Source organism: Musca autumnalis, unplaced genomic scaffold (assembly GCF_047663935.1).
Source record: "Musca autumnalis isolate F117 unplaced genomic scaffold, ASM4766393v1 scaffold_3, whole genome shotgun sequence".
In the NCBI taxonomy this organism is placed as follows: Eukaryota; Metazoa; Arthropoda; class Insecta; order Diptera; family Muscidae; genus Musca; species Musca autumnalis.
In genome coordinates, this window is record NW_027411866.1 from 73,699,164 (window position 1) to 73,725,895 (window position 26,732).

General features: G+C 36.2%; 1 protein-coding gene across 1 annotated transcript; it reads right to left on the reverse strand.

Moving 5' to 3' along the window:
- Positions 1 to 1,078: 1,078 nt before the first annotated feature.
- On the reverse strand, positions 1,079 to 22,526 carry LOC141398763 (uncharacterized). The gene is made up of 4 exons (XM_073976406.1): positions 22,297 to 22,526; positions 20,076 to 20,229; positions 11,029 to 11,182; positions 1,079 to 1,336 (listed from the first exon to the last, which is right to left on the reverse strand). The coding sequence occupies exons 2-4, from the start codon at positions 20,171 to 20,173 to the stop codon at positions 1,271 to 1,273; spliced, it is 318 nt and encodes a 105-aa protein (XP_073832507.1). The 5' UTR covers positions 20,174 to 20,229; positions 22,297 to 22,526; the 3' UTR covers positions 1,079 to 1,270.
- Between the last annotated feature and the right edge of the window lie 4,206 nt (positions 22,527 to 26,732).

A 26,732-nucleotide genomic window follows, 5' to 3' on the forward strand; every position in this document is an offset into this window, starting at 1 on the left:
AATTAATATAATTATAATTAAAGGATTGTAGCATACAACTGATGTAGAAATGGTCGATGTTATTTATGGACAAACTTTTACGGTAATGCACGCCTTGCAACCGGCCTTATACCTCGTCGGAGGGGGGATTCGGAGTACCTTGATTGCCCAAGTTACCATCCTGCCACACAAAATATATATTTATTTGCGTGCATGTATGTTTAACTAAGATAACAGATAGAGAAGACAAAATAATAGAGGAAACGGAAGGGAGCTATGGATATGTTAATTAACATAACAGTGTAGAGATACTTGGAGAAAATGGAAAGTAGGCAGAAACGGAAACGGATATCTATCTGTCAGAATGTTGCATAGCAACTTGGTGTCATGTTGCTTTGTATACCCTCCCAACCTGATTGCAACCAATAAATATTTTCGAATATAAAAAGGAATGTATACATGTTGCAATCCCTGACATACTTACGACGAACCTTGCTTAAGAGAAGGAAAGGTCAAACAGATATTATTTTAGTATCTATTCATAACACATTTTGCTGTTTTTATTTCAAAATGAACTTAAACATAGCTATATTTAAAAGGGAACCCTGAGTTCAGACTAAGTATATTAACACTAATGGAAAAAAATTAAAATTAGGCATAAAAAAACTAAGCAAATTCAAGAAAAATGTTCACAACTTCGAGTGTTGATATTTTAAGCAAGTTGTGTTCTAATAACCACTGGATTATCCACAAGAAAGCAAAATAATAATAAAAAATCCAACAAAAGTAAGCATTTTAATTCACCATGAAAGTTCCCTCTATCAGTGTTTCATTAGTATGAAATCATGTACATATTATGCATACACAAAATTTTGTAAGTGACTAAAAAAAAATTCTCTGCATATCTATGTGAACAAAATACAATTTATAATAAGCAAATAATGAACAAAACCAATAATAGGGGTGACCATATCATGCGTAAAATTGTAAACATCAGACTTAACTTTTAATTGAATTGAATGTAGTTTTGAGTCAATGTATTTATCTTAAATTACAGCAATAACTAAATTTCAATAATTTGTTTAATGCAATGGTTTTTTCATGCTGTTATATTGTTTGGCCACCTTTATTATTGTTTGTTATTTTCTTTTTTATCGTAATTCTTCTTTATCAAAAATAATAACAGAGAGTTCAGTGACTTACTTGTGTTTGGTGCTTCCCTCGTTGAAAGTATACTTTCTCGGAGTTTGGTTCGTAGTTGTTGCTGGAATTCTGTTGTGATATGTAAATGTTACATGCATGCAGAGAATCGATGTAAAGGGTTGTGTTCATACATGTTCCAATCAAACATGTTGCGCTGTTAACAAAATTATCAGATGTTGTGATCAAGCTTAAGTCTGATGGTGGAGAATTTCATATGGTGATCGTTACAACCGTAAGGGATGCAACTATACACACAAACCGTACATATATATTTTAATGATAATGATCATTAATGTAACAAAATTTTTGGAAGAAAAAAATGAAAAAAATAAAACTAAATATGTGAGTTGTGTGTATAGTTAATGATGCCCTTGCTGGTTACAACGGTAATGTGTCACTGCAAGTTTTCTTTAATGCTTTGTTGTGTTTTTTTTTTTCATAGAAAATGATTTACACTTTTATGGCACAAAATCAAGGCAAAGTAGAATATGACGATTTGCGAATCAAGAAATAACACTCGAAGTAGGATGAAATGGGATTTAGGAATGACAAAAATTTAATTTAAAAAAAAACTTATTAAAAATATTAAAAAGGATCTTTCGTTTGAAAAATAAATTATGGACGTTTTACAACGGCACTTTTCATGAATTTATGTTAAATTTCTCCAATTTTGAAACTATTGTCTTAAAGTATAGCTTTAGATGTTCTTATTATATCAAAATTTACACTTGTTTTTTTTCTCCAATTAGTTTCGTTCACTTAAGTCACTTTTCAGGGTATGTTCTTCACTAATGTTTGTGGGGCTGACAAAAATTGGCTATTCGACCATTTTAGGTTCCAGAATTTTTAAGGAGCTGTCATCATAATACAGTTGTTAAAATATGGATACTATCCGTCACTCCAAAAACACTGGACAGACAAACCGTGTGAGACTGCACAAATATGTTTACCCGCACGTTGGACGATCTGACAAACACGGCTGTTGAAGGAAACTGATATGCCGATTCGATCACAGAATATGATGGCAGTGGAGATCGAAAAGAAAACGGAGCAAGCAACAAATTTGTCCCAAATATGAGTTTGTTGCTTTTCACTGCATGTATGCCGAAGACCTAGTGAACCAACAAAAAATGCATTTGTTATTAAGTGCTGAACGAACATAAGTTCTGCGTTATGTCGAGGTTATGAAAATCATAGTAGCATAGCTAATTACCTTTAGGAATTTATCCAACAGGCGAAGAAATTAACAAGGGCAAATGAATGCAGCAGTTGTGACGTCACTTTTTGTATCAGAGAACAAAAATGAAACAAATTTGTTTCAGCCTGTTTTTGTTCGTGAAGACAATATATGTAAAAGTTTATCTCGTTTTAATAGGAAAATAACATGTTAAATATTTTTTTAGAAAAATCGACTTTTTTTCCAAAACTGATTCTAGACCAAAATGAAATGTTGACAGGAAGACTTTCTCGTAACAAAATGGACGAGACCTTCCCTTGCTGGTTAAAAGAAACCTCCAGAAAAAGCTTTTAACTAACACCTATATACCAAAACCTTCTTAACAATGGCTAAAGTGAAAGTCAGAAAAACGTCAACAGACTGATAAATATATTTGCCACTTAATACAAACATCACAAGCAGAGGTCGCCTAATGTTGTACGTTACAAATTATGGATTCAAAAAAAAAAGAAAAGCCAAAATCGGTGGGATATTAAAAATTAGTGCAAGCGCCTCTACATTCCCCCCAACCAAGATCAGACTTTGGGGGTAAAAACTCTGCCACCAAAGCTGATTACGCTTGCAACTAATTTCTACTGCCTGATGTCCTTTGCATGAAAGACACCCAAGAATTTCCCTTGCAGATCCTCGAGCTCGTAGTTACAATTTCCCAACCTTTTCCGAACTCGCGCCTTGAGGAAAGTAGGAGCTAATTTGGCGTTATAACCATGACTGAAGTCACTCTGTCTAAAGTTCCTGCGAAAAACCTCCTGACCTACATCATAGGATACCTCTCTGGATCTAAGATTATAAGTCTTCTCATTTCTACTAAACTGCTTCTGTCTTAAGTCTTTTGCCTTACTACCTACAATGGCTAGAGAGTCATCTTTACCAAAATTGACTGTTCTGTCCTCCAAAAGTTCAAGTTGTCGCAAAAGTGGATAAGTTTTGGCATTTGTAACCATATGCTGGCCAAATGTAAGGTAATAGGGTGATGTCCCTATAGCCGCATGGACAGTAGATCGAAGAGCACAGCTGATGTTGCTCAACATAAGATCCCAATCTTTTTGATCAGGGGAAACGTACGACTTTATCGCAGCTAACACCGAGCGATTCACTCGCTCCGAGGCATTTGCTTGCGGAGCATGAACAGCTGTGAATAAATGACTAACGCTGTAACGGTTAAGAAACTGGCTAAACTGCTTCGATTTAAACTGTGATCCGTTGTCGGACACAATCGTTTCAGGCACCCCATAGGTATGAAAAAGCTCATCTTCCAGATAGTTCACAATAACATCAGTTGAAAATTTCTTTACCGCTTTCAGAAAAGGAAACTTTGTAAAGTGATCCAATACCACAAATATACCAATATTTCCAGACCTCGACCTCGGATATGGCCCCAAGAAATCCACATAGATTTTCTGGAAAAACCTATGAGTTTCCGAAGTTCTACACAAGGGTGGTCGCAGCGTTTGGTTAGGATGTTTACTAGCTTTACAAATGTCACACGCGTTGATATAATCTCGCACATCGACTACCATATTCGGCCAGTAGTAATATTTTCTTAACTTGAACAACGTTTTATTTATGCCCCCGTGAGCCGATAGTGAGTCATCGTGAGCCCTTTTTAATACCTCCGGAACCATGCTCTGTGGAATCCACAATTTCCAGGACAAATCGTCCTGTATCTGATCTCCTGTAGCATGCTCCGTCCGCCTATAAATAAACCCATCAACAATCTTTAAATCCGGCATATTTCCCAACGAATTCTCAACTTTTGATAATAGTTGTTTGTAGCTGTCTGAACTAAAGTGCTCTGAAGTTAAATCCACGAACATGCCACCCTCTAAGTCAGGATCTGAAGGAGTGTCTATCACGTCAATGACCCCAATGGCAGACAGATCTTCAGTGTTGGTCCTAGAGAGTGCATCAGGGACTACGTTCTGGCTACCTCGTCTATGCTGAATTGAGAACTTGTATCCTTGAAGCTTCAAGGCCCATCGAGCTAACCGTGTGCTGAGGTCCGTTTGGGACATGAGCCACTTCAGTGATGCATGGTCAGTGATCACTGTGAACTCATGCCCTTCCACGTACGCTCGGAATTTTTTAATACTTAGCATAGCTGCTAAGCATTCTTGTTCGGTCACCGAATAGTTACGTTGGGCTTGGTTGAGTTTCTTTGACATAAAGGCAATCGGAAACTCTTCGCCCTCCGCATCTTTCTGGACCAGTACACCTCCTATACCAGTTCTACTAGCATCACAGTGTATGAAGAACGGCTGTGAGAAATCTGGGCTATGTAGAACTGGAGCGGTACTCAAATGGGTCTTTAAAGCTTCAAACGATTTCTGCGCATCCTCATTCCAATTAAATTTGCGCTTGGGTTTTGTTAAGTCTGAAAGAGGAGCCGCAATAGACGCGTAATCCCTAATGAACTTTTTATACCAACCTGTCATTCCAAGAAAACGCCGTACCTGCTTGACAGATTGTGGTACCGGAAAGTCTGTTATGGCCGACACTTTTTCTGGGTCTGGCTAAAATTCTCAAAATACCGAAAATCGGAAGGTACCGTTATATGGGGACTATACCAGAACATGAACCTATGTCCATATCCTTTGTGATATAAGTTTGTTGATCAATAGGAACCCTAAGTGTCAAATTATAACTAATTCTGTTTGCAAATGTGGCGAAGAACGTCAAAATACCTCAAATCCGGAGGTACCGTTATATGGGGGCTATACCAAAGAGTGGACCGATATAGCCCATCTTCGAACTTGACCTGCCTATGGAAAAAAGACCCTCGGGTGCAAAATTTCAGCACTCTATCTCAATTATTGCGGACGCTAGAGTGATTATAACAGACGGACATGGCTAGATCATCTTAGATCAAGAATATATATACTTTATATGGTCGCAAATGATTAGTTCGATGTGTTACAAACGGAATGACAAACTTAATATACCCTCCATACTATGGTGGAGGGTATAAAAACGAACTCAATATTCACAAAGCGATATAATAACCACAAAAAGGGCAATTAACAATAACTCGACTTCCCAAATAGTCGTACCCCAACCTAATGTACTTAACAAAAGAGCTCGTTTCTTAATTATGCAAAGTGGGAAGGGAATAATCTGACCAAATTTTAAACACTTAGAGAATGCTGAAAAAAAAGTTACATAAGTACAAAGAATTAAATAAATAAAATTAATAAATAAACAGATACATATATAAATAATAATAAAATCGATAAATACAGGGGTGACAAGTTGGTGGTTTTCCCGCTACTTGTGGTGATTTTTGACGTACAAAAACCACTGTTTAAGCACAAATTTCAACTGTTTTAAGGTAAAAATCGCTACAGACCTATGGTGCGTATGTGGCTGTAGCGATTTTTACCTCGGAACTGGTGGCATCCCTGGATAAATATGTCAAAATAAAACAAGTGAGCCAAGGCTATAGTCGGGTCGGGGCCGACTATGTGATACCCTACACCACTACCCCCGTTCATAAGCCTTTGATTAATAAAATTCAAAATATTAATGTTGGGATAGCTTAGCGCCTTTGCTCTGAATGTCTTCATTAACACAGGTCAATTTTTTTGAAACGCATTTAAGTGCATCGACAGTACAACCCAAATAAAAAATGGAAAAGTGGGATGTATGCCAACCATCAATAAGCTTCTTTCTCTGTTAGACCCCCATCAACCACCAAAATTTCGTGAGGATCCGATCAAAATTTCGTAGTGTGATTGCACAAAAATGGAAAAAGGGATGCATTACCGACTATTGCGATATTTCTGTTGTTTGACCACCTATGACAACCTACTTCACATCGTTGTAAAGGTGATATTTTCTACTTTCCTTGCCAGGTTTTGCTTTCGATATACCTCCTACAGAAGGGAGATATTAACTTTGAAATAAAACGTTGGTCTTTTTTCCAAATATTTTTTTTTCACATTCCGACCCCTGAATATTATCCGACCATTATCAAAAATCAAAAGGTTTTTTCCTCTGTGGGACCCCCAATAACACCCAAAATTTCGTGACCAATTAAAATTGCGACCTGTAGCGTGATTTCCAAAAAAGTGGAAAAATGGATACCTACGCAAACCTGCTTTACATCATTGTAATAATGGGATTTTTTACTTTCATTGTCAGACTTTCCTTTTGGAAGGTCCAGAACCAAAGCTGTGATATTCGTCATTATTATTAAAATCGCAAAAATGAAAAGTTGTGTTCTATTAGCGGCTTTTGCGACATCTTCGTTGTTTGACCACCTACGAGAACCTACTTAACATCATTAGAAAGGCGATATTTTCTACTTTCATAGCCAGGTTCTGCTTTTGGTATACCCCATATTGAAGCTGAGATATTCGCCTAGGAAAAAAACGTTGTCTTTTTCTACAAATAAGTTTTTTGCCCATTACCACCCCTAAATATTATCCGACCATCACCAAAATCAATAGGTTTCTTCATGTGTGTGACCCCCATTAACCCTCAAAATTTCGTGACGATCCGATCAAAATTGCGACCTGTAGCGTGATTTCCAAAAAGTGGAAAAATGACATGTATTACCGGCTATTGCGATATCTCCGTTATTTGGTCACCTACGCCGACCTAGTTTACATCATTGCAAAGATGGGATCTTCTACTTCCATAGTCAGGCTTTGCTTTTGGAAAGTCCGCAACCAAAGCTGTGATATTCGTCATTATAATTAAAATCGCAAAAATGAAAATTTGGGTTTTATTTGCGACTATTGTGGTATCTTCGTTGTTTGATCACCTACGAGAAACTACTTTACATCATTAGAAAGGCGATATTTTCTACTTTTATTGTCAAGTTTTGCTTTTGGTATACCTCGTATAGAAGCTGAGATATTCGCTTTAAAAAAAAAACGTTGGTTTTTTATCCACATACGTTTTTTGCCCATTCCGACCACTAAATATTATCCGACCATCAACAAAATCAATAGGCTTCTTCGCCTCCGGGACCCCCATCAACATCCAAAATTTCGTGACGATCCGATCAAAATTGCGACCTGTAGCGTGATTACAAGGTTTAGATGGACAGACGGACGGACGGACGGACGGACACACATGGCCAGATCGACTCAGCTCGTCGAGACATTCATTTTGGGATATATATATATATATATATATGGGTCTACGACCATTATTTCGATGCGTTACAAACTTTTTGGCCAAAACCAACTTATAATACCCTCCCCACATAGTGGTGTAGGGTATACAAATGTTAATCATTAGCATGCATAAATTATGACCATATAGGTTTAAAAAGGCTCTTTAGTAAAACATTTTTATTTATTATTATTTATTATAGCCAATTGAACATTAAATTCCTTACAGACTAAGACAAAGGATTTTTTTTTTTTTGGTTTTAAATGGGAAAAGCAAAATAAATACTTATGGCCTGTTTCACTAAGACGATTCAAATACAAATTCGGTAGTTATTATTATTGGTAGTTTGAGGGTCTTAGCTACATTGTTTGACGGAACTAATCGTAATTTGTCTTTTAAGGTCCCCTGCAGTTATAAAACTTTTCCACCGAAAATTGTAAAGATAGGTAGACACTTTGATATAGCCCCATAGGCGGTACATTTTAGCTGGCTGAAAACATTTTTTAGATTAGATTAGATAATTTAGGCATTTCGGGTGTCCATGGTCGGAAAATGTTTTCTCCTAAAATGGTGACTACTTTATGGTGGAGGGTATAACAGGCTGAAAACATTTTTTAGATTAGATAATTTAGGCATTTGGGGTGTCCATGGTCGGAAAATGTTTTCTCCTAAAATAGTGACTATTTTATGGTGGAGGGTATAAAAAGTTCGGCCAGGCCGAACATAACGTTTTTTAACTTGTTATTAATCAGTTATCATTAGTCTAACAATCTGTCTATTAATTTATTGGGCCATTCAGAAAATTAACATTGTCTTATCCAAAAATTATAAAACGACAGCATAAATAATCTCATGATGTGCTTTATAAAAAAAACTTATTCTTTAATTTAAATTAATTTTTTAACGAAAGATTAAAATTAAGTGGATAACCATAATAATGTTTCTTAAAATATTATTTGTTAAAATAATAACGGATTTATAGAAAATTTAACAAATGATTTGTAACGTGACCTCTGTTGGTTACTAAGGTGACAATGGCATTTGACTATTTTGGCTCCGGCTTGAGCTCTACCGGCGAGGAGCTGCACTTGGGCACATACAAAAAGAAATATCATATAAATTTATCAGAAAACCAGGAAAACCCTTGTTGTTGTATTGAATTTGGTTGTTGTTGCTGGTACCCCTAGGTGGAATTTGGGTACCCTCTGCCCTCCCTATGGGTTCCTAACATGAACCCCCTAATGGGCCTCTGAACTAAGAGGACCCCCAAAACGTATATTATGGCTGCCCGATTACCTTTACATTACCTTTCTTTATTTCTCAGTTAATCCATAGCATAGAGCATTCTTTAAAATTCACAATTAAATAACATTTTATTGTCGAAATAAGTTTTAAACAATATAAGCTTAAACTTATAATTGTTTATGTTTACTAACAAAAGATTCAATAATAAATACTTCACATCAGGTTTTAATCCTTTTAAGGATGGACGATAAATGACAATTCTGATTTTTTTAAGAGATCAAAATAAAATATGGACTGAATTTAGAGTACACTCTCAAGTGATTTCCCCATAAACTTGGGCCGAAAAGATGAAAAAGTTTAAAACGCGATAAATTTCCTAAACCTATCGAGCTCGATTTGATGTAGGATTTTATCCTTACGACGGTACTGTTCAGAAACCCTGAATATATTTAAATTTTGAAATGGGGAGATCGCGGAGGCGTGTAGTACAAAAATCAAAAAAGGTTATGTCTGGTTATACATACATATACATGCGTGAAAGATCGATAAGAATAAATAAGGATACTTAACGCTAAGCTTTACGTTATTAAACTATATATATAACAAAATATAATAGTAATAACTGGCCAATATTTGAATTTGGTATTTCTTTGGGTGTACATCCGAATAGGATCACGGCTGTATTGCCAGTGCTTTTTACCGAAATTAAATTTGCGCAAGATTACAATTATTTGTTTTAATTATAATCAAACACATGAAAACAATTATGCTTTTGTACCTTGAAATTAATATGCGTATCGGATGTGTACTCAGAGAAAATTACAAAAGTATAAATACAGTAATAATCAATAAAAAATGTATAAATTTAGTTAATTACAATTAATATAATTATAATTAAAGGATTGTAGCATACAACTGATGTAGAAATGGTCGATGTTATTTATGGACAAACTTTTACGGTAATGCACGCCTTGCAACCGGCCTTATACCTCGTCGGAGGGGGGATTCGGAGTACCTTGATTGCCCAAGTTACCATCCTGCCACACAAAATATATATTTATTTGCGTGCATGTATGTTTAACTAAGATAACAGATAGAGAAGACAAAATAATAGAGGAAACGGAAGGGAGCTATGGATATGTTAATTAACATAACAGTGTAGAGATACTTGGAGAAAATGGAAAGTAGGCAGAAACGGAAACGGATATCTATCTGTCAGAATGTTGCATAGCAACTTGGTGTCATGTTGCTTTGTATACCCTCCCAACCTGATTGCAACCAATAAATATTTTCGAATATAAAAAGGAATGTATACATGTTGCAATCCCTGACATACTTACGACGAACCTTGCTTAAGAGAAGGAAAGGTCAAACAGATATTATTTTAGTATCTATTCATAACACATTTTGCTGTTTTTATTTCAAAATGAACTTAAACATAGCTATATTTAAAAGGGAACCCTGAGTTCAGACTAAGTATATTAACACTAATGGAAAAAAATTAAAATTAGGCATAAAAAAACTAAGCAAATTCAAGAAAAATGTTCACAACTTCGAGTGTTGATATTTTAAGCAAGTTGTGTTCTAATAACCACTGGATTATCCACAAGAAAGCAAAATAATAATAAAAAATCCAACAAAAGTAAGCATTTTAATTCACCATGAAAGTTCCCTCTATCAGTGTTTCATTAGTATGAAATCATGTACAGTAGTTTTCGCTTACCTGCACATTGAAAAATTGCATACATTTTTGTGCACGTAAGTCAAAAATGCAGTTATCTTAAATAATTTTGAGATTAGATAGCATATTTGTTCTACACAAGAAAAATGAAATTGGGCAGCTAACGCCAAAACGCAGCTAAAACTAATGCAGCTAAGTGAAAACTACTTTATTATGCATACACAAAATTTTGTAAGTGACTAAAAAAAAATTCTCTGCATATCTATGTGAACAAAATACAATTTATAATAAGCAAATAATGAACAAAACCAATAATAGGGGTGACCATATCATGCGTAAAATTGTAAACATCAGACTTAACTTTTAATTGAATTGAATGTAGTTTTGAGTCAATGTATTTATCTTAAATTACAGCAATAACTAAATTTCAATAATTTGTTTAATGCAATGGTTTTTTCATGCTGTTATATTGTTTGGCCACCTTTATTATTGTTTGTTATTTTCTTTTTTTTATCGTAATTCTTCTTTATCAAAAATAATAACAGAGAGTTCAGTGACTTACTTGTGTTTGGTGCTTCCCTCGTTGAAAGTATACTTTCTCGGAGTTTGGTTCGTAGTTGTTGCTGGAATTCTGTTGTGATATGTAAATGTTACATGCATGCAGAGAATCGATGTAAAGGGTTGTGTTCATACATGTTCCAATCAAACATGTTGCGCTGTTAACAAAATTATCAGATGTTGTGATCAAGCTTAAGTCTGATGGTGGAGAATTTCATATGGTGATCGTTACAACCGTAAGGGATGCAACTATACACACAAACCGTACATATATATTTTAATGATAATGATCATTAATGTAACAAAATTTTTGGAAGAAAAAAATGAAAAAAATAAAACTAAATATGTGAGTTGTGTGTATAGTTAATGATGCCCTTGCTGGTTACAACGGTAATGTGTCACTGCAAGTTTTCTTTAATGCTTTGTTGTGTTTTTTTTTCATAGAAAATGATTTACACTTTTATGGCACAAAATCAAGGCAAAGTAGAATATGACGATTTGCGAATCAAGAAATAACACTCGAAGTAGGATGAAATGGGATTTAGGAATGACAAAAATTTAATTTAAAAAAAAACTTATTAAAAATATTAAAAAGGATCTTTCGTTTGAAAAATAAATTATGGACGTTTTACAACGGCACTTTTCATGAATTTATGTTAAATTTCTCCAATTTTGAAACTATTGTCTTAAAGTATAGCTTTAGATGTTCTTATTATATCAAAATTTACACTTGTTTTTTTTTCTCCAATTAGTTTCGTTCACTTAAGTCACTTTTCAGGGTATGTTCTTCACTAATGTTTATGGGGCTGACAAAAATTGGCTATTCGACCATTTTAGGTTCCAGAATTTTTAAGGAGCTGTCATCATAATACAGTTGTTAAAATATGGATACTATCCGTCACTCCAAAAACACTGGACAGACAAACCGTGTGAGACTGCACAAATATGTTTACCCGCACGTTGGACGATCTGACAAACACGGCTGTTGAAGGAAACTGATATGCCGATTCGATCACAGAATATGATGGCAGTGGAGATCGAAAAGAAAACGGAGCAAGCAACAAATTTGTCCCAAATATGAGTTTGTTGCTTTTCACTGCATGTATGCCGAAGACCTAGTGAACCAACAAAAAATGCATTTGTTATTAAGTGCTGAACGAACATAAGTTCTGCGTTATGTCGAGGTTATGAAAATCATAGTAGCATAGCTAATTACCTTTAGGAATTCATCCAACAGGCGAAGAAATTAACAAGGGCAAATGAATGCAGCAGTTGTGACGTCACTTTTTGTATCAGAGAACAAAAATGAAACAAATTTGTTTCAGCCTGTTTTTGTTCGTGAAGACAATATATGCAAAAGTTTATCTCGTTTTAATAGGAAAATAACATGTTAAATATTTTTTTAGAAAAATCGACTTTTTTTCCAAAACTGATTCTAGACCAAAATGAAATGTTGATAGGAAGACTTTCTCGTAACAAAATGGACGAGACCTTCCCTTGCTGGTTAAAAGAAACCTCCAGAAAAAGCTTTTAACTAACACCTATATACCAAAACCTTCTTAACAATGGCTAAAGTGAAAGTCAGAAAAACGTCAACAGACTGATAAATATATTTGCCACTTAATACAAACATCACAAGCAGAGGTCGCCTAATGTTGTACGTTACAAATTATGGATTCAAAAAAAAAAAAGAAAAGCCAAAATCGGTGGGATATTAAAAATTAGTGCAAGCGCCTCTACATTCCCCCCAACCAAGATCAGACTTTGGGGGTAAAAACTCTGCCACCAAAGCTGATTACGCTTGCAACTAATTTCTACTGCCTGATGTCCTTTGCATGAAAGACACCCAAGAATTTCCCTTGCAGATCCTCGAGCTCGTAGTTACAATTTCCCAACCTTTTCCGAACTCGCGCCTTGAGGAAAGTAGGAGCTAATTTGGCGTTATAACCATGACTGAAGTCACTCTGTCTAAAGTTCCTGCGAAAAACCTCCTGACCTACATCATAGGATACCTCTCTGGATCTAAGATTATAAGTCTTCTCATTTCTACTAAACTGCTTCTGTCTTAAGTCTTTTGCCTTACTACCTACAATGGCTAGAGAGTCATCTTTACCAAAATTGACTGTTCTGTCCTCCAAAAGTTCAAGTTGTCGCAAAAGTGGATAAGTTTTGGCATTTGTAACCATATGCTGGCCAACTGTAAGGTAATAGGGTGATGTCCCTATAGCCGCATGGACAGTAGATCGAAGAGCACAGCTGATGTTGCTCAACATAAGATCCCAATCTTTTTGATCAGGGGAAACGTACGACTTTATCGCAGCTAACACCGAGCGATTCACTCGCTCCGAGGCATTTGCTTGCGGAGCATGAACAGCTGTGAATAAATGACTAACGCTGTAACGGTTAAGAAACTGGCTAAACTGCTTCGATTTAAACTGTGATCCGTTGTCGGACACAATCGTTTCAGGCACCCCATAGGTATGAAAAAGCTCATCTTCCAGATAGTTCACAATAACATCAGTTGAAAATTTCTTTACCGCTTTCAGAAAAGGAAACTTTGTAAAGTGATCCAATACCACAAATATACCAATATTTCCAGACCTCGACCTCGGATATGGCCCCAAGCTTTACAAATGTCACACGCGTTGATATAATCTCGCACATCGACTACCATATTCGGCCAGTAGTAATATTTTCTTAACTTGAACAACGTTTTATTTATGCCCCCGTGAGCCGATAGTGAGTCATCGTGAGCCCTTTTTAATACCTCCGGAACCATGCTCTGTGGAATCCACAATTTCCAGGACAAATCGTCCTGTATCTGATCTCCTGTAGCATGCTCCGTCCGCCTATAAATAAACCCATCAACAATCTTTAAATCCGGCATATTTCCCAACGAATTCTCAACTTTTGATAATAGTTGTTTGTAGCTGTCTGAACTAAAGTGCTCTGAAGTTAAATCCACGAACATGCCACCCTCTAAGTCAGGATCTGAAGGAGTGTCTATCACGTCAATGACCCCAATGGCAGACAGATCTTCAGTGTTGGTCCTAGAGAGTGCATCAGGGACTACGTTCTGGCTACCTCGTCTATGCTGAATTGAGAACTTGTATCCTTGAAGCTTCAAGGCCCATCGAGCTAACCGTGTGCTGAGGTCCGTTTGGGACATGAGCCACTTCAGTGATGCATGGTCAGTGATCACTGTGAACTCATGCCCTTCCACGTACGCTCGGAATTTTTTAATACTTAGCATAGCTGCTAAGCATTCTTGTTCGGTCACCGAATAGTTACGTTGGGCTTGGTTGAGTTTCTTTGACATAAAGGCAATCGGAAACTCTTCGCCCTCCGCATCTTTCTGGACCAGTACACCTCCTATACCAGTTCTACTAGCATCACAGTGTATGAAGAACGGCTGTGAGAAATCTGGGCTATGTAGAACTGGAGCGGTACTCAAATGGGTCTTTAAAGCTTCAAACGATTTCTGCGCATCCTCATTCCAATTAAATTTGCGCTTGGGTTTTGTTAAGTCTGAAAGAGGAGCCGCAATAGACGCGTAATCCCTAATGAACTTTTTATACCAACCTGTCATTCCAAGAAAACGCCGTACCTGCTTGACAGATTGTGGTACCGGAAAGTCTGTTATGGCCGACACTTTTTCTGGGTCTGTCCTAATCACGCCACCGCCAACTACATGTCCAAGGTATTTGACCTCCGAAACGCAAAAACTACTCTTCTCAATATTGATGGTAAGACCGGATTCCTTAATCTTCCCTGCCACCAACCTTAGAACCTCAAGATGCCTCTCGAAAGATTCCGAAACAATCAACAAATCGTCGAGATACACAAACACTTCTGTCCTGAGAGCCGGTGGAATGACCTTGTCCATTAATCGCGACATGGTCTGGGGCGCGTTACAAAGCCCGAAGGGCATCACCGTATAGTGGTACAACGGCCTCCCAGGAACAGTAAATGCTGTTTTCTCTCGAGATTGTTGATCTAACGGAATCTGCCAAAAGGCATCCTTCAGATCTAAGGCTGTAATGAATTCGGCTTTGGGTAACCTACTCAATATACCATCAATATGAGGAAGAGGGTATGCATCACCAACAGTGACCGAATTTAATTTGCGACTGTCCAAACAGAGCCTATTTTTCCCCGGTTTCCGATGGAGAACCACTGGGGAAGACCAAGGACTGTTGGACTCTTCTATGACACCTAGTTCCAGCATACGGTCAAGTTCCGCATAAATCATTTTCTCAATAGCCGGAGAAACAGGAAAGTGCCTCTGTTTAATCGGCTTCGCGGTACCTGTGTCAATTGTATGCTGTATAACATGTGTCTTTCCAAGGCCTTGTTTAGCAAAGGATGGAAACAGGTTTATCACTTTATCCAACTGATGACGTTGAAAGTATGAAAGTTCAATTTGAGGAGCTAATTCCGACACAAATGAATGACTGTCGGACACATGATCATCGGTAGTTAACCCTAGCGGCAACAGCTCAAACAGCTTCCAGAAATCAACGCCTAAAAACAGATCCCTCTCTAAACTGGGGATAATGAAAATGGTTATGTCCTTTTCGGAACCCTTATACGAGATTTTCGTCTCCACGTACCCTAAAACATTCTGAATATTACCATCAGCTGTTTTCACCGACGATCGTATTGATTTAAATGGTTTACCTGACTCCAAAAAGTTCTTCGCTGCTTTTGAACCGATGCAGCTTAACGAAGCACCTGTATCGAGAAGACCTAGCATCTTTTCTCCAAAGAGGATCACCTCAGCATACGGTCTTATGTCCGAAGGCTTATCAAGAACAGAGCTAACGAACTTTTTCCTGAAATCCCTAGCTTTCCTCCAAAAGCTACGAATTCTATCAGCAGATCTGGTCGGTTTTATTGTGGGTTCTTCATTGAATGTCCTATTCCTAGTATTCATAGTATTCTCTTATCCTAACATGCAAAGGCTTAAATATATGAAAGTTACTAGCAGTTCTTGTGTTCTCATCATCATAATCCACTACGTTCTCCCGCTTGCTTAAAATAGTTATTCCATCTCCGGCTTCTTTTGTTTTGGTGCACACATCGGTGCGGTAAATTTGCAGTTTTTTGGATTGCACCTTTTACAGTTCGGTTTGTAGCTGTCAGGAGTGCCACATCCGTAACAAAATACGGTTCTGTCCGCCAAACACTCCTGATACCGATGACCGGACTGGTGACAATTCCAACAACTGAAACTTATAGAAGCTATTTGATCGCTCATATCACCTAACGTTACCGTATCATCCTCATCCACCACTTCATCTAATTCAGAAACCCGTTTGGAGATCAGGGCTGGCTTTGAGAAGCTTAACCCATGTTTGCGTCGAACATCCTGCAAAAAGAATTCTCTCCTCCTACAGATGTCTCTTAATTCCTGCAAGGACGTAATCTTCAGATTCAAAATTTCATGCTGGATCTCCGGCAGCAAATTTCGCCTAAGTATTTCAACCAGCATGATATTAGAAAGTGGTTCTTTTAGCCTGTCGGTGAGCTCAACCACCGATTCATAAAAACTATCAAAGCTCTCTCCTGGTTTCTGTTGTCTATCCCGAATTAACTGCCTTATATCAACGTCTGATCTAGAGTCGCCATATTGCTGTCTCAAAGCTTTACATAAATCATTCCAGTTGACAGCTGGGACTGAGCGATGATAACGCCAGAACCAGTCTGCCGCTTTTCCCTCAAAAAGGGAACTGGCGTTACGACAGAGTAAATCAAAATCGCCTTGAAGCGTTTGTGACGTTAAAGCCTCAATTCTATATATAAAATTCTCGACTGAGATGCCATTGGAATTTCCGGCAAACTTTATTCTCCAATTCGAGATTATATGAAGGACCTTATCAGGTCTCGAGGCCAGATCGGAAGAGGAAGAATTATTTGTTGTAGATGGACCAGAACGACTTAGGTTCAAGGGACCTTGGTTGTGGTTGTGGGAAGTGTTTAAAGGAATCCCTAACATGTCTCTAAACGTGCGCTCCTCAACATCTGGAAGGGTTTGCATTTGGGCCAGCGGCACTTGTTGAGAGGTTGCCGGAATACCACCAGGAGAACTAGACCGGACGTTCAAATTGAGTCTCTCGAATTTGGAATCGATACTACTCTGCACTAATGTTAATAAATCATTACTCAACCTGGCAAAAAGCTGCGCTTGTTGAGCAGACACAGCCGAAGATATCATTTTTTGTAACTCCCCTGATGCAATATTGACTTGACTTTCAGGACAATGTACCATAGCAGAAGCTGCTGCGGCAGAAGGTGTAACATCATCAGACACTCCGGCATGGGGTATTTGAGAAGTACCAGTTTTAGCCTGTGACCTGGTAGTTATGCCTGAAGAGCTAGGCGTTGCCGGTTCAGCCAATAACCTGCAGTTGCAGACTGGACAAAAGGGCCTAAGTTTTTCAGCTTTAGTCAGGCAGGACTTATGAAAACTATGCCCGCAATTAGTTTTCACATACTGTGCCTTTGCAGTTATTACGGAAGCACATGCTCCACACACATTCTGCTGATCAAACGACGTACTATGTTCTATATTACCCGGCTCGACAGACATTATGAAAAATAGGAAATAGACCAAAGCAACTAAAAGGAAACCCTTTATAAATTCCAAGTGAAAACAAGCCTTTTCGATTCTTAGCTACTGGTGAGCAATCGAATGCAGAACGACACAAATTTATCTCTGGCTTAAACTGCTAAAAGTCCCTAAACAAGAAGCACGCATAAAATAGTCAACCGCAATTTACGTAATATTCAGTACGTTTCGGTTAAAAAAAAACTCCGGTGGAAAAATCAGTTAATCGGAAAATCCTCTAATATATGCTCGAAATCTTAGCGAAAACAAAACTAGAAGAAAATGGATAAAACAAATCAAATAAATTCACTACTGGTGTTGAAGGAAGTTCAAATTACACCAACGAGATTTGATCTCCAATAATCAAATAATAAAAATGTTTATTTAAAAGTAATACAACAAGAATTCCTTGGCCTCTACAACATGCAATCAAATGTCAACATCCCTATCAAAGACTTCATGAAATGGCAGAATTCTAAGTCTTGATTGCAGCTAATATAGTCCAAGAAAAACAAGCATGCGTGTAAACAAAGCGAGTATTGAAAATAAAGGATGTAAAAAAAAACCAATCGCGTTGAATTCCACACCATAAAATCAGTGATAAAAATCTCTGTACAGAATTATTATGTATACAAATGGGCTGGTATAGAATTCTTATGAAAACACACCAACAATATACTATAAGATTATTGAAACCCAATTTTAAAATATAGCCACTCACTCAACATTAAAATAAAAAAGGTATAAAGTAAATGAATTGAATTCTATATATGATCCTATGAATTGTGTAAGAAAAATCAAAAATTTCGGAATGCCAAAATTATATATTAATAACTATCTGTTTGACCACCCCAAAATTCCTAAACAAGGTTCAATGTAAAAAAACAACATCTGACAGAAAAGTAAAAGGAAAGGTGATATATGAAAGTTTTCACTCTCTGGCACAGTACTAACTGTTCTGTATATCCAAAGAATGAGAGAATCTACGTATTCATTAAACGTCCGTGTATAAGGACAGACCCATCCAACAATGAGTCCAGAATCTGTATTCCAAAAATACACTTCAGAAAAACTAATACACAGAAGAGACTGAAATACGAAGTATGGAAACTAATGGTCAATTTAGGATAACCAAATGACCTTAAATGAACTCCAATCAGTTTACCAATACTTCAACTGAAAAAGCGAAAAGAAAAAAAAGAAGGATAAATAATTGTAGGAACCGAATAGAAGTAGCATTACGCTAGGTGTAAAAAAAAAACAATGTTTATATTCGGGCCCCACGTTGGGCGCCATTTTATTTTTATGTAGCATACAACTGATGTAGAAATGGTCGCTGTTATTTATGGACAAACTTTTACGGTAATGCACGCCTTGCAACCGGCCTTATACCTCGTCGGAGGGGGGATTCAGAGTACCTTGATTGCCCAAGTTACCATCCTGCCACACAAAATATATATTTATTTGCGTGCATGTATGTTTAACTAAGATAACAGATAGAGAAGACAAAATAATAGAGGAAACGGAAGGGAGCTATGGATATGTTAATTAACATAACAGTGTAGAGATACTTGGAGAAAATGGAAAGTAGGCAGAAACGGAAACGGATATCTATCTGTCAGAATGTTGCATAGCAACTTGGTGTCATGTTGCTTTGTATACCCTCCCAACCTGATTGCAACCAATAAATATTTTCGAATATAAAAAGGAATGTATACATGTTGCAATCCCTGACATACTTACGACGAACCTTGCTTAAGAGAAGGAAAGGTCAAACAGATATTATTTTAGTATCTATTCATAACACATTTTGCTGTTTTTATTTCAAAATGAACTTAAACATAGCTATATTTAAAAGGGAACCCTGAGTTCAGACTAAGTATATTAACACTAATGGAAAAAAATTAAAATTAGGCATAAAAAAACTAAGCAAATTCAAGAAAAATGTTCACAACTTCGAGTGTTGATATTTTAAGCAAGTTGTGTTCTAATAACCACTGGATTATCCACAAGAAAGCAAAATAATAATAAAAAATCCAACAAAAGTAAGCATTTTAATTCACCATGAAAGTTCCCTCTATCAGTGTTTCATTAGTATGAAATCATGTATTATGCATACACAAAATTTTGTAAGTGACTAAAAAAAAATTCTCTGCATATCTATGTGAACAAAATACAATTTATAATAATAAGCAAATAATGAACAAAACCAATAATAGGGGTGACCATATCATGCGTAAAATTGTAAACATCAGACTTAACTTTTAATTGAATTGAATGTAGTTTTGAGTCAATGTATTTATCTTAAATTACAGCAATAACTAAATTTCAATAATTTGTTTAATGCAATGGTTTTTTCATGCTGTTATATTGTTTGTTATTTTCTTTTTTATCGTAATTCTTCTTTATCAAAAATAATAACAGAGAGTTCAGTGACTTACTTGTGTTTGGTGCTTCCCTCGTTGAAAGTATACTTTCTCGGAGTTTGGTTCGTAGTTGTTGCTGGAATTCTGTTGTGATATGTAAATGTTACATGCATGCAGAGAATCGATGTAAAGGGTTGTGTTCATACATGTTCCAATCAAACATGTTGCGCTGTTAACAAAATTATCAGATGTTGTGATCAAGCTTAAGTCTGTCAACATCCCTATCAAAGACTTCATGAAATGGCAGAATTCTAAGTCTTGATTGCAGCTAATATAGTCCAAGAAAAACAAGCATGCGTGTAAACAAAGCGAGTATTGAAAATAAAGGATGTAAAAAAAACCAATCGCGTTGAATTCCACACCATAAAATCAGTGATAAAAATCTCTGTACAGAATTATTATGTATACAAATGGGCTGGTATAGAATTCTTATGAAAACACACCAACAATATACTATAAGATTATTGAAACCCAATTTTAAAATATAGCCACTCACTCAACATTAAAATAAAAAAGGTATAAAGTAAATGAATTGAATTCTATATATGATCCTATGAATTGTGTAAGAAAAATCAAAAATTTCGGAATGCCAAAATTATATATTAATAACTATCTGTTTGACCACCCCAAAATTCCTAAACAAGGTTCAATGTAAAAAAACAACATCTGACAGAAAAGTAAAAGGAAAGGTGATATATGAAAGTTTTCACTCTCTGGCACAGTACTAACTGTTCTGTATATCCAAAGAATGAGAGAATCTACGTATTCATTAAACGTCCGTGTATAAGGACAGACCCATCCAACAATGAGTCCAGAATCTGTATTCCAAAAATACACTTCAGAAAAACTAATACACAGAAGAGACTGAAATACGAAGTATGGAAACTAATGGTCAATTTAGGATAACCAAATGACCTTAAATGAACTCCAATCAGTTTACCAATACTTCAACTGAAAAAGCGAAAAGAAAAAACAAGAAGGATAAATAATTGTAGGAACCGAATAGAAGTAGCATTACGCTAGGTGTAAAAAAAAACAATGTTTATATTCGGGCCCCACGTTGGGCGCCATTTTATTTTTATGTAGCATACAACTGATGTAGAAATGGTCGATGTTATTTATGGACAAACTTTTACGGTAATGCACGCCTTGCAACCGGCCTTATACCTCGTCGGAGGGGGGATTCAGAGTACCTTGATTGCCCAAGTTACCATCCTGCCACACAAAATATATATTTATTTGCGTGCATGTATGTTTAACTAAGATAACAGATAGAGAAGACAAAATAATAGAGGAAACGGAAGGGAGCTATGGATATGTTAATTAACATAACAGTGTAGAGATACTTGGAGAAAATGGAAAGTAGGCAGAAACGGAAACGGATATCTATCTGTCAGAATGTTGCATAGCAACTTGGTGTCATGTTGCTTTGTATACCCTCCCAACCTGATTGCAACCAATAAATATTTTCGAATATAAAAAGGAATGTATACATGTTGCAATCCCTGACATACTTACGACGAACCTTGCTTAAGAGAAGGAAAGGTCAAACAGATATTATTTTAGTATCTATTCATAACACATTTTGCTGTTTTTATTTCAAAATGAACTTAAACATAGCTATATTTAAAAGGGAACCCTGAGTTCAGACTAAGTATATTAACACTAATGGAAAAAAATTAAAATTAGGCATAAAAAAACTAAGCAAATTCAAGAAAAATGTTCACAACTTCGAGTGTTGATATTTTAAGCAAGTTGTGTTCTAATAACCACTGGATTATCCACAAGAAAGCAAAATAATAATAAAAAATCCAACAAAAGTAAGCATTTTAATTCACCATGAAAGTTCCCTCTATCAGTGTTTCATTAGTATGAAATCATGTATTATGCATACACAAAATTTTGTAAGTGACTAAAAAAAAATTCTCTGCATATCTATGTGAACAAAATACAATTTATAATAATAAGCAAATAATGAACAAAACCAATAATAGGGGTGACCATATCATGCGTAAAATTGTAAACATCAGACTTAACTTTTAATTGAATTGAATGTAGTTTTGAGTCAATGTATTTATCTTAAATTACAGCAATAACTAAATTTCAATAATTTGTTTAATGCAATGGTTTTTTCATGCTGTTATATTGTTTGGCCACCTTTATTATTGTTTGTTATTTTCTTTTTTATCGTAATTCTTCTTTATCAAAAATAATAACAGAGAGTTCAGTGACTTACTTGTGTTTGGTGCTTCCCTCGTTGAAAGTATACTTTCTCGGAGTTTGGTTCGTAGTTGTTGCTGGAATTCTGTTGTGATATGTAAATGTTACATGCATGCAGAGAATCGATGTAAAGGGTTGTGTTCATACATGTTCCAATCAAACATGTTGCGCTGTTAACAAAATTATCAGATGTTGTGATCAAGCTTAAGTCTGATGGTGGAGAATTTCATATGGTGATCGTTACAACCGTAAGGGATGCAACTATACACACAAACCGTACATATATATTTTAATGATAATGATCATTAATGTAACAAAATTTTTGGAAGAAAAAAATGAAAAAAAAAAAACTAAATATGTGAGTTGTGTGTATAGTTAATGATGCCCTTGCTGGTTACAACGGTAATGTGTCACTGCAAGTTTTCTTTAATGCTTTGTTGTGTTTTTTTTTCATAGAAAATGATTTACACTTTTATGGCACAAAATCAAGAATATGACGATTTGCGAATCAAGAAATAACACTCGAAGTAGGATGAAATGGGATTTAGGAATGACAAAAATTTAATTTAAAAAAAAAACTTATTAAAAATATTAAAAAGGATCTTTCGTTTGAAAAATAAATTATGGACGTTTTACCACGGCACTTTTCATGAATTTATGTTAAATTTCTCCAATTTTGAAACTATTGTCTTAAAGTATAGCTTTAGATGTTCTTATTATATCAAAATTTACACTTGTTTTTTTTTCTCCAATTAGTTTCGTTCACTTAAGTCACTTTTCAGGGTATGTTCTTCACTAATGTTTGTGGGGCTGACAAAAATTGGCTATTCGACCATTTTAGGTTCCAGAATTTTTAAGGAGCTGTCATCATAATACAGTTGTTAAAATATGGATACTATCCGTCACTCCAAAAACACTGGACAGACAAACCGTGTGAGACTGCACAAATATGTTTACCCGCACGTTGGACGATCTGACAAACACGGCTGTTGAAGGAAACTGATATGCCGATTCGATCACAGAATATGATGGCAGTGGAGATCGAAAAGAAAACGGAGCAAGCAACAAATTTGTCCCAAATATGAGTTTGTTGCTTTTCACTGCATGTATGCCGAAGACCTAGTGAACCAACAAAAAATGCATTTGTTATTAAGTGCTGAACGAACATAAGTTCTGCGTTATGTCGAGGTTATGAAAATCATAGTAGCATAGCTAATTACCTTTAGGAATTTATCCAACAGGCGAAGAAATTAACAAGGGCAAATGAATGCAGCAGTTGTGACGTCACTTTTTGTATCAGAGAACAAAAATGAAACAAATTTGTTTCAGCCTGTTTTTGTTCGTGAAGACAATATATGCAAAAGTTTATCTCGTTTTAATAGGAAAATAACATGTTAAATATTTTTTTAGAAAAATCGACTTTTTTTCCAAAACTGATTCTAGACCAAAATGAAATGTTGACAGGAAGACTTTCTCGTAACAAAATGGACGAGACCTTCCCTTGCTGGTTAAAAGAAACCTCCAGAAAAAGCTTTTAACTAACACCTATATACCAAAACCTTCTTAACAATGGCTAAAGTGAAAGTCAGAAAAACGTCAACAGACTGATAAATATATTTGCCACTTAATACAAACATCACAAGCAGAGGTCGCCTAATGTTGTACGTTACAAATTATGGATTCAAAAAAAAAAAAGAAAAGCCAAAATCGGTGGGATATTAAAAATTAGTGCAAGCGCCTCTACAGGATGTAAAAGTTGGTTGTAATTATAATTAATGATTTTCAATTATAATTACCGGCATGCATGTATATTCAAATTCATATGTAACTATAATTAATAATCCATAATAATAGTTGGACATATAATTAGATTAGTACATGCATAAAACTTTGAGATGTATAATCAATTTCAATAATCTGGTTTGATGTATGTGGGCTTATAATCGATTATTCCATTATAACCCAACTCACATACATAATTTTATAACCAAAAGCAAAAACAACAATGCATATATATATATATATATATATATATATATATATATATATATATATATATATAATCACAGGATACACGATCCAGCAGTACAGCTCGCAAATTTAGGACGCCTTGATATGATCCATTCTTGAGGCAAATGGTCACAAATTTGGTTGTCCTTCAGGTCTCATACAGGTTTACTTACAGTACATAAGCTTCCAAAGGTTTAACTAGGTCTTTATGCATCTGATTGATGACTATGTAAATGATGACGATGTACTGATGAGTTGGATAGTGATGATTAGGACTATTGTTCCTGAGGATGATGTAAAATTTTGGACTTCAAAAGAAATCAAAACGGCTATAAATCTTCACTAAATACTGTCTAGGCCCGCAGGTGTCATGGGCTGCTCGAGGACGGTAACATTGGATCGTGGTTGTAGACTGTCCAGCAAGAGAGGTGTTGGCCTGTCGCTCCAACATGTACCACGCTATATTTGGTTTGCAAAAGATGTGGGCTGACAGCATGACACCCAACAAAATTCTGATAGTCAGCAGGAAAATCAACTTTAAATAATTTTTTTCATGGCCACAAATTGGAATATAGTGCGGATGAGGTTTGCACAGCACGGCTAATTGGTTGGTTTGGTACAATCGCAGATGTTGACTGTACTAAAACTGTCTTCGAAATATGCTCCCATTTGTTGGTGTAAAGTTTCTTGAAAATGCTTGCTTGGTGGCATTTGCAAAATTGTAAAAATTTCTTCAATAATAAAAATGGTGGTGTTTTGCGTTTTTAGGTGGCACGAGTTGCGGAATATTTATTCTCAGCCTAGAATTACAAAAGATGGTCAGGTACTATAGTACCGCTAGTCAACCTCGTGGTAATGAGCCTGTACCGTTACTGCCTTATGTGGCGATTCTTTATTATTGTTGTTACTACACCAAATTATTATTAACAATTGTTTTGAACAATTGTTCAAATAAAAACACAATCACTTTATTTTAAAGTGCATCCAATTGGATGTACTTTTCTATTTCTCCAAATGTGTATAATTGCACCACACTACTTTGCCGGCCAAATTCCTTTTTGCTTGGTTTGTTGATGTTGTCGCTGCTACTGCTCCTTTTGCAAAGTCCGTGTTTAGACACACAAATTTTTCGGGAAAGTAAATTCAGTTTTAAGGCAATAGGGGGTAGGAAAGAGTATTGAGGAGCCCTTTCCTCTCCGCTCTCTCCCAAAAAACTCAATTTACTTTCCCGAGAAATTTGTGTGTCTAAACACAGACAAATGAAGGAAATGTCAAAAGCGACAATTAGGGACCCCCACGCTGAATTTTGTCTTCGGCCAATGCGCTGTCGCCACGTCATCAAGCACGACAGCTGTTCAAGCATGGGTGATGCTTATAGTACGACGCATGGCAGAATGGATGACATAACAGATTTAGTACAACGTTTTATTCAATTGTCATGATGCGCTTTGACTTAAATTTTATGGCATTTTTGGCACCAACTCAAATGTTATGGTAAGCAAAAACGGTAGGTGGCATGTAGGTTTGTCTGTCGCTGATGGTTTCGACTCCCTCTTGGCTGCTTTGTACATCATTATTCTCTCCGATCCTTGTCCTTCCAATTTAGAAGCTAATTGCATTGGAGATGTAGTACGCCCAGCCCTTTGTCTTTAATAGTCAAGTCCCACCACAAGGAGAGTGCATCTTCTTTCTCGTCCATGTGTGTTTCTTCACATTTAAAGTCTCTTTTTTACCAAAGTCCTTTGGCATGCGCTCCGTCTTGAGTTTGCCGTATACCGCCACTTTGCCCAGCCAAGGGATTTCGTCCTTGCTCACCAGCTGACTTCTTCCCCGAGAGCGGCCGGGTTCACATGCGAGCTAAATTGGTACATTAAGAGGCCCCTCCCTTAGACTTACTCCTGACTATTTTAAATGTATGAGTTCCAACATTTTGTCGTTGACCATTTTGATGGCTTCTTGATGATCTTTGGGTAGCCCGCCGGACCTTCGGTAGTGTCGATCATCGCATAGAAACGCTCTTCTTTGTAGTGCCGTTTGGCTACCCAGGCATACACTCCCGCTCTTCTCAATAAGTTTGAAAATGTTTCTTTTCTATATTTAAAGGTCTCTTCAGCTGTGTAGTTTTTAAAAGTCCTATACTATGCCAACATTCAGAAGAAAAATCATAACCGTGTTGCCATATTTTCGGAAAATATCCCTTTTATAATAAAAATGTACCAAATAAGTGCTAATTTTTTTGGCTCATCTGAATAGGTTTGAATCAAATAAAATTGAGAAATGGTACTACCTATGCAAAGTTATATGTGTTTTTATACCCTACACCACTATGTGGGGAGGGTATTATAAGTTGGTTTTGGCCAAAAAGTTTGTAACGCATCGAAATAATGGTCGTAGACCCATACTTATATATACCAAAATGAATGTCTCGACGAGCTGAGTCGA

Coding starts and splice junctions, on each gene's coding strand:
- LOC141398763 (XM_073976406.1), bottom strand. CDS start 20,173: ATGCATGTAACATTTACATATCACAACAGAATTCCAGCAACAACTACG. Junction 11,183..20,075: donor GAGGGAAGCACCAAACACAA/GTAAGTCACTGA, acceptor TTTTGTTAACAG/CGCAACATGTTTGATTGGAA. Junction 1,337..11,028: donor GAGGGAAGCACCAAACACAA/GTAAGTCACTGA, acceptor TTTTGTTAACAG/CGCAACATGTTTGATTGGAA.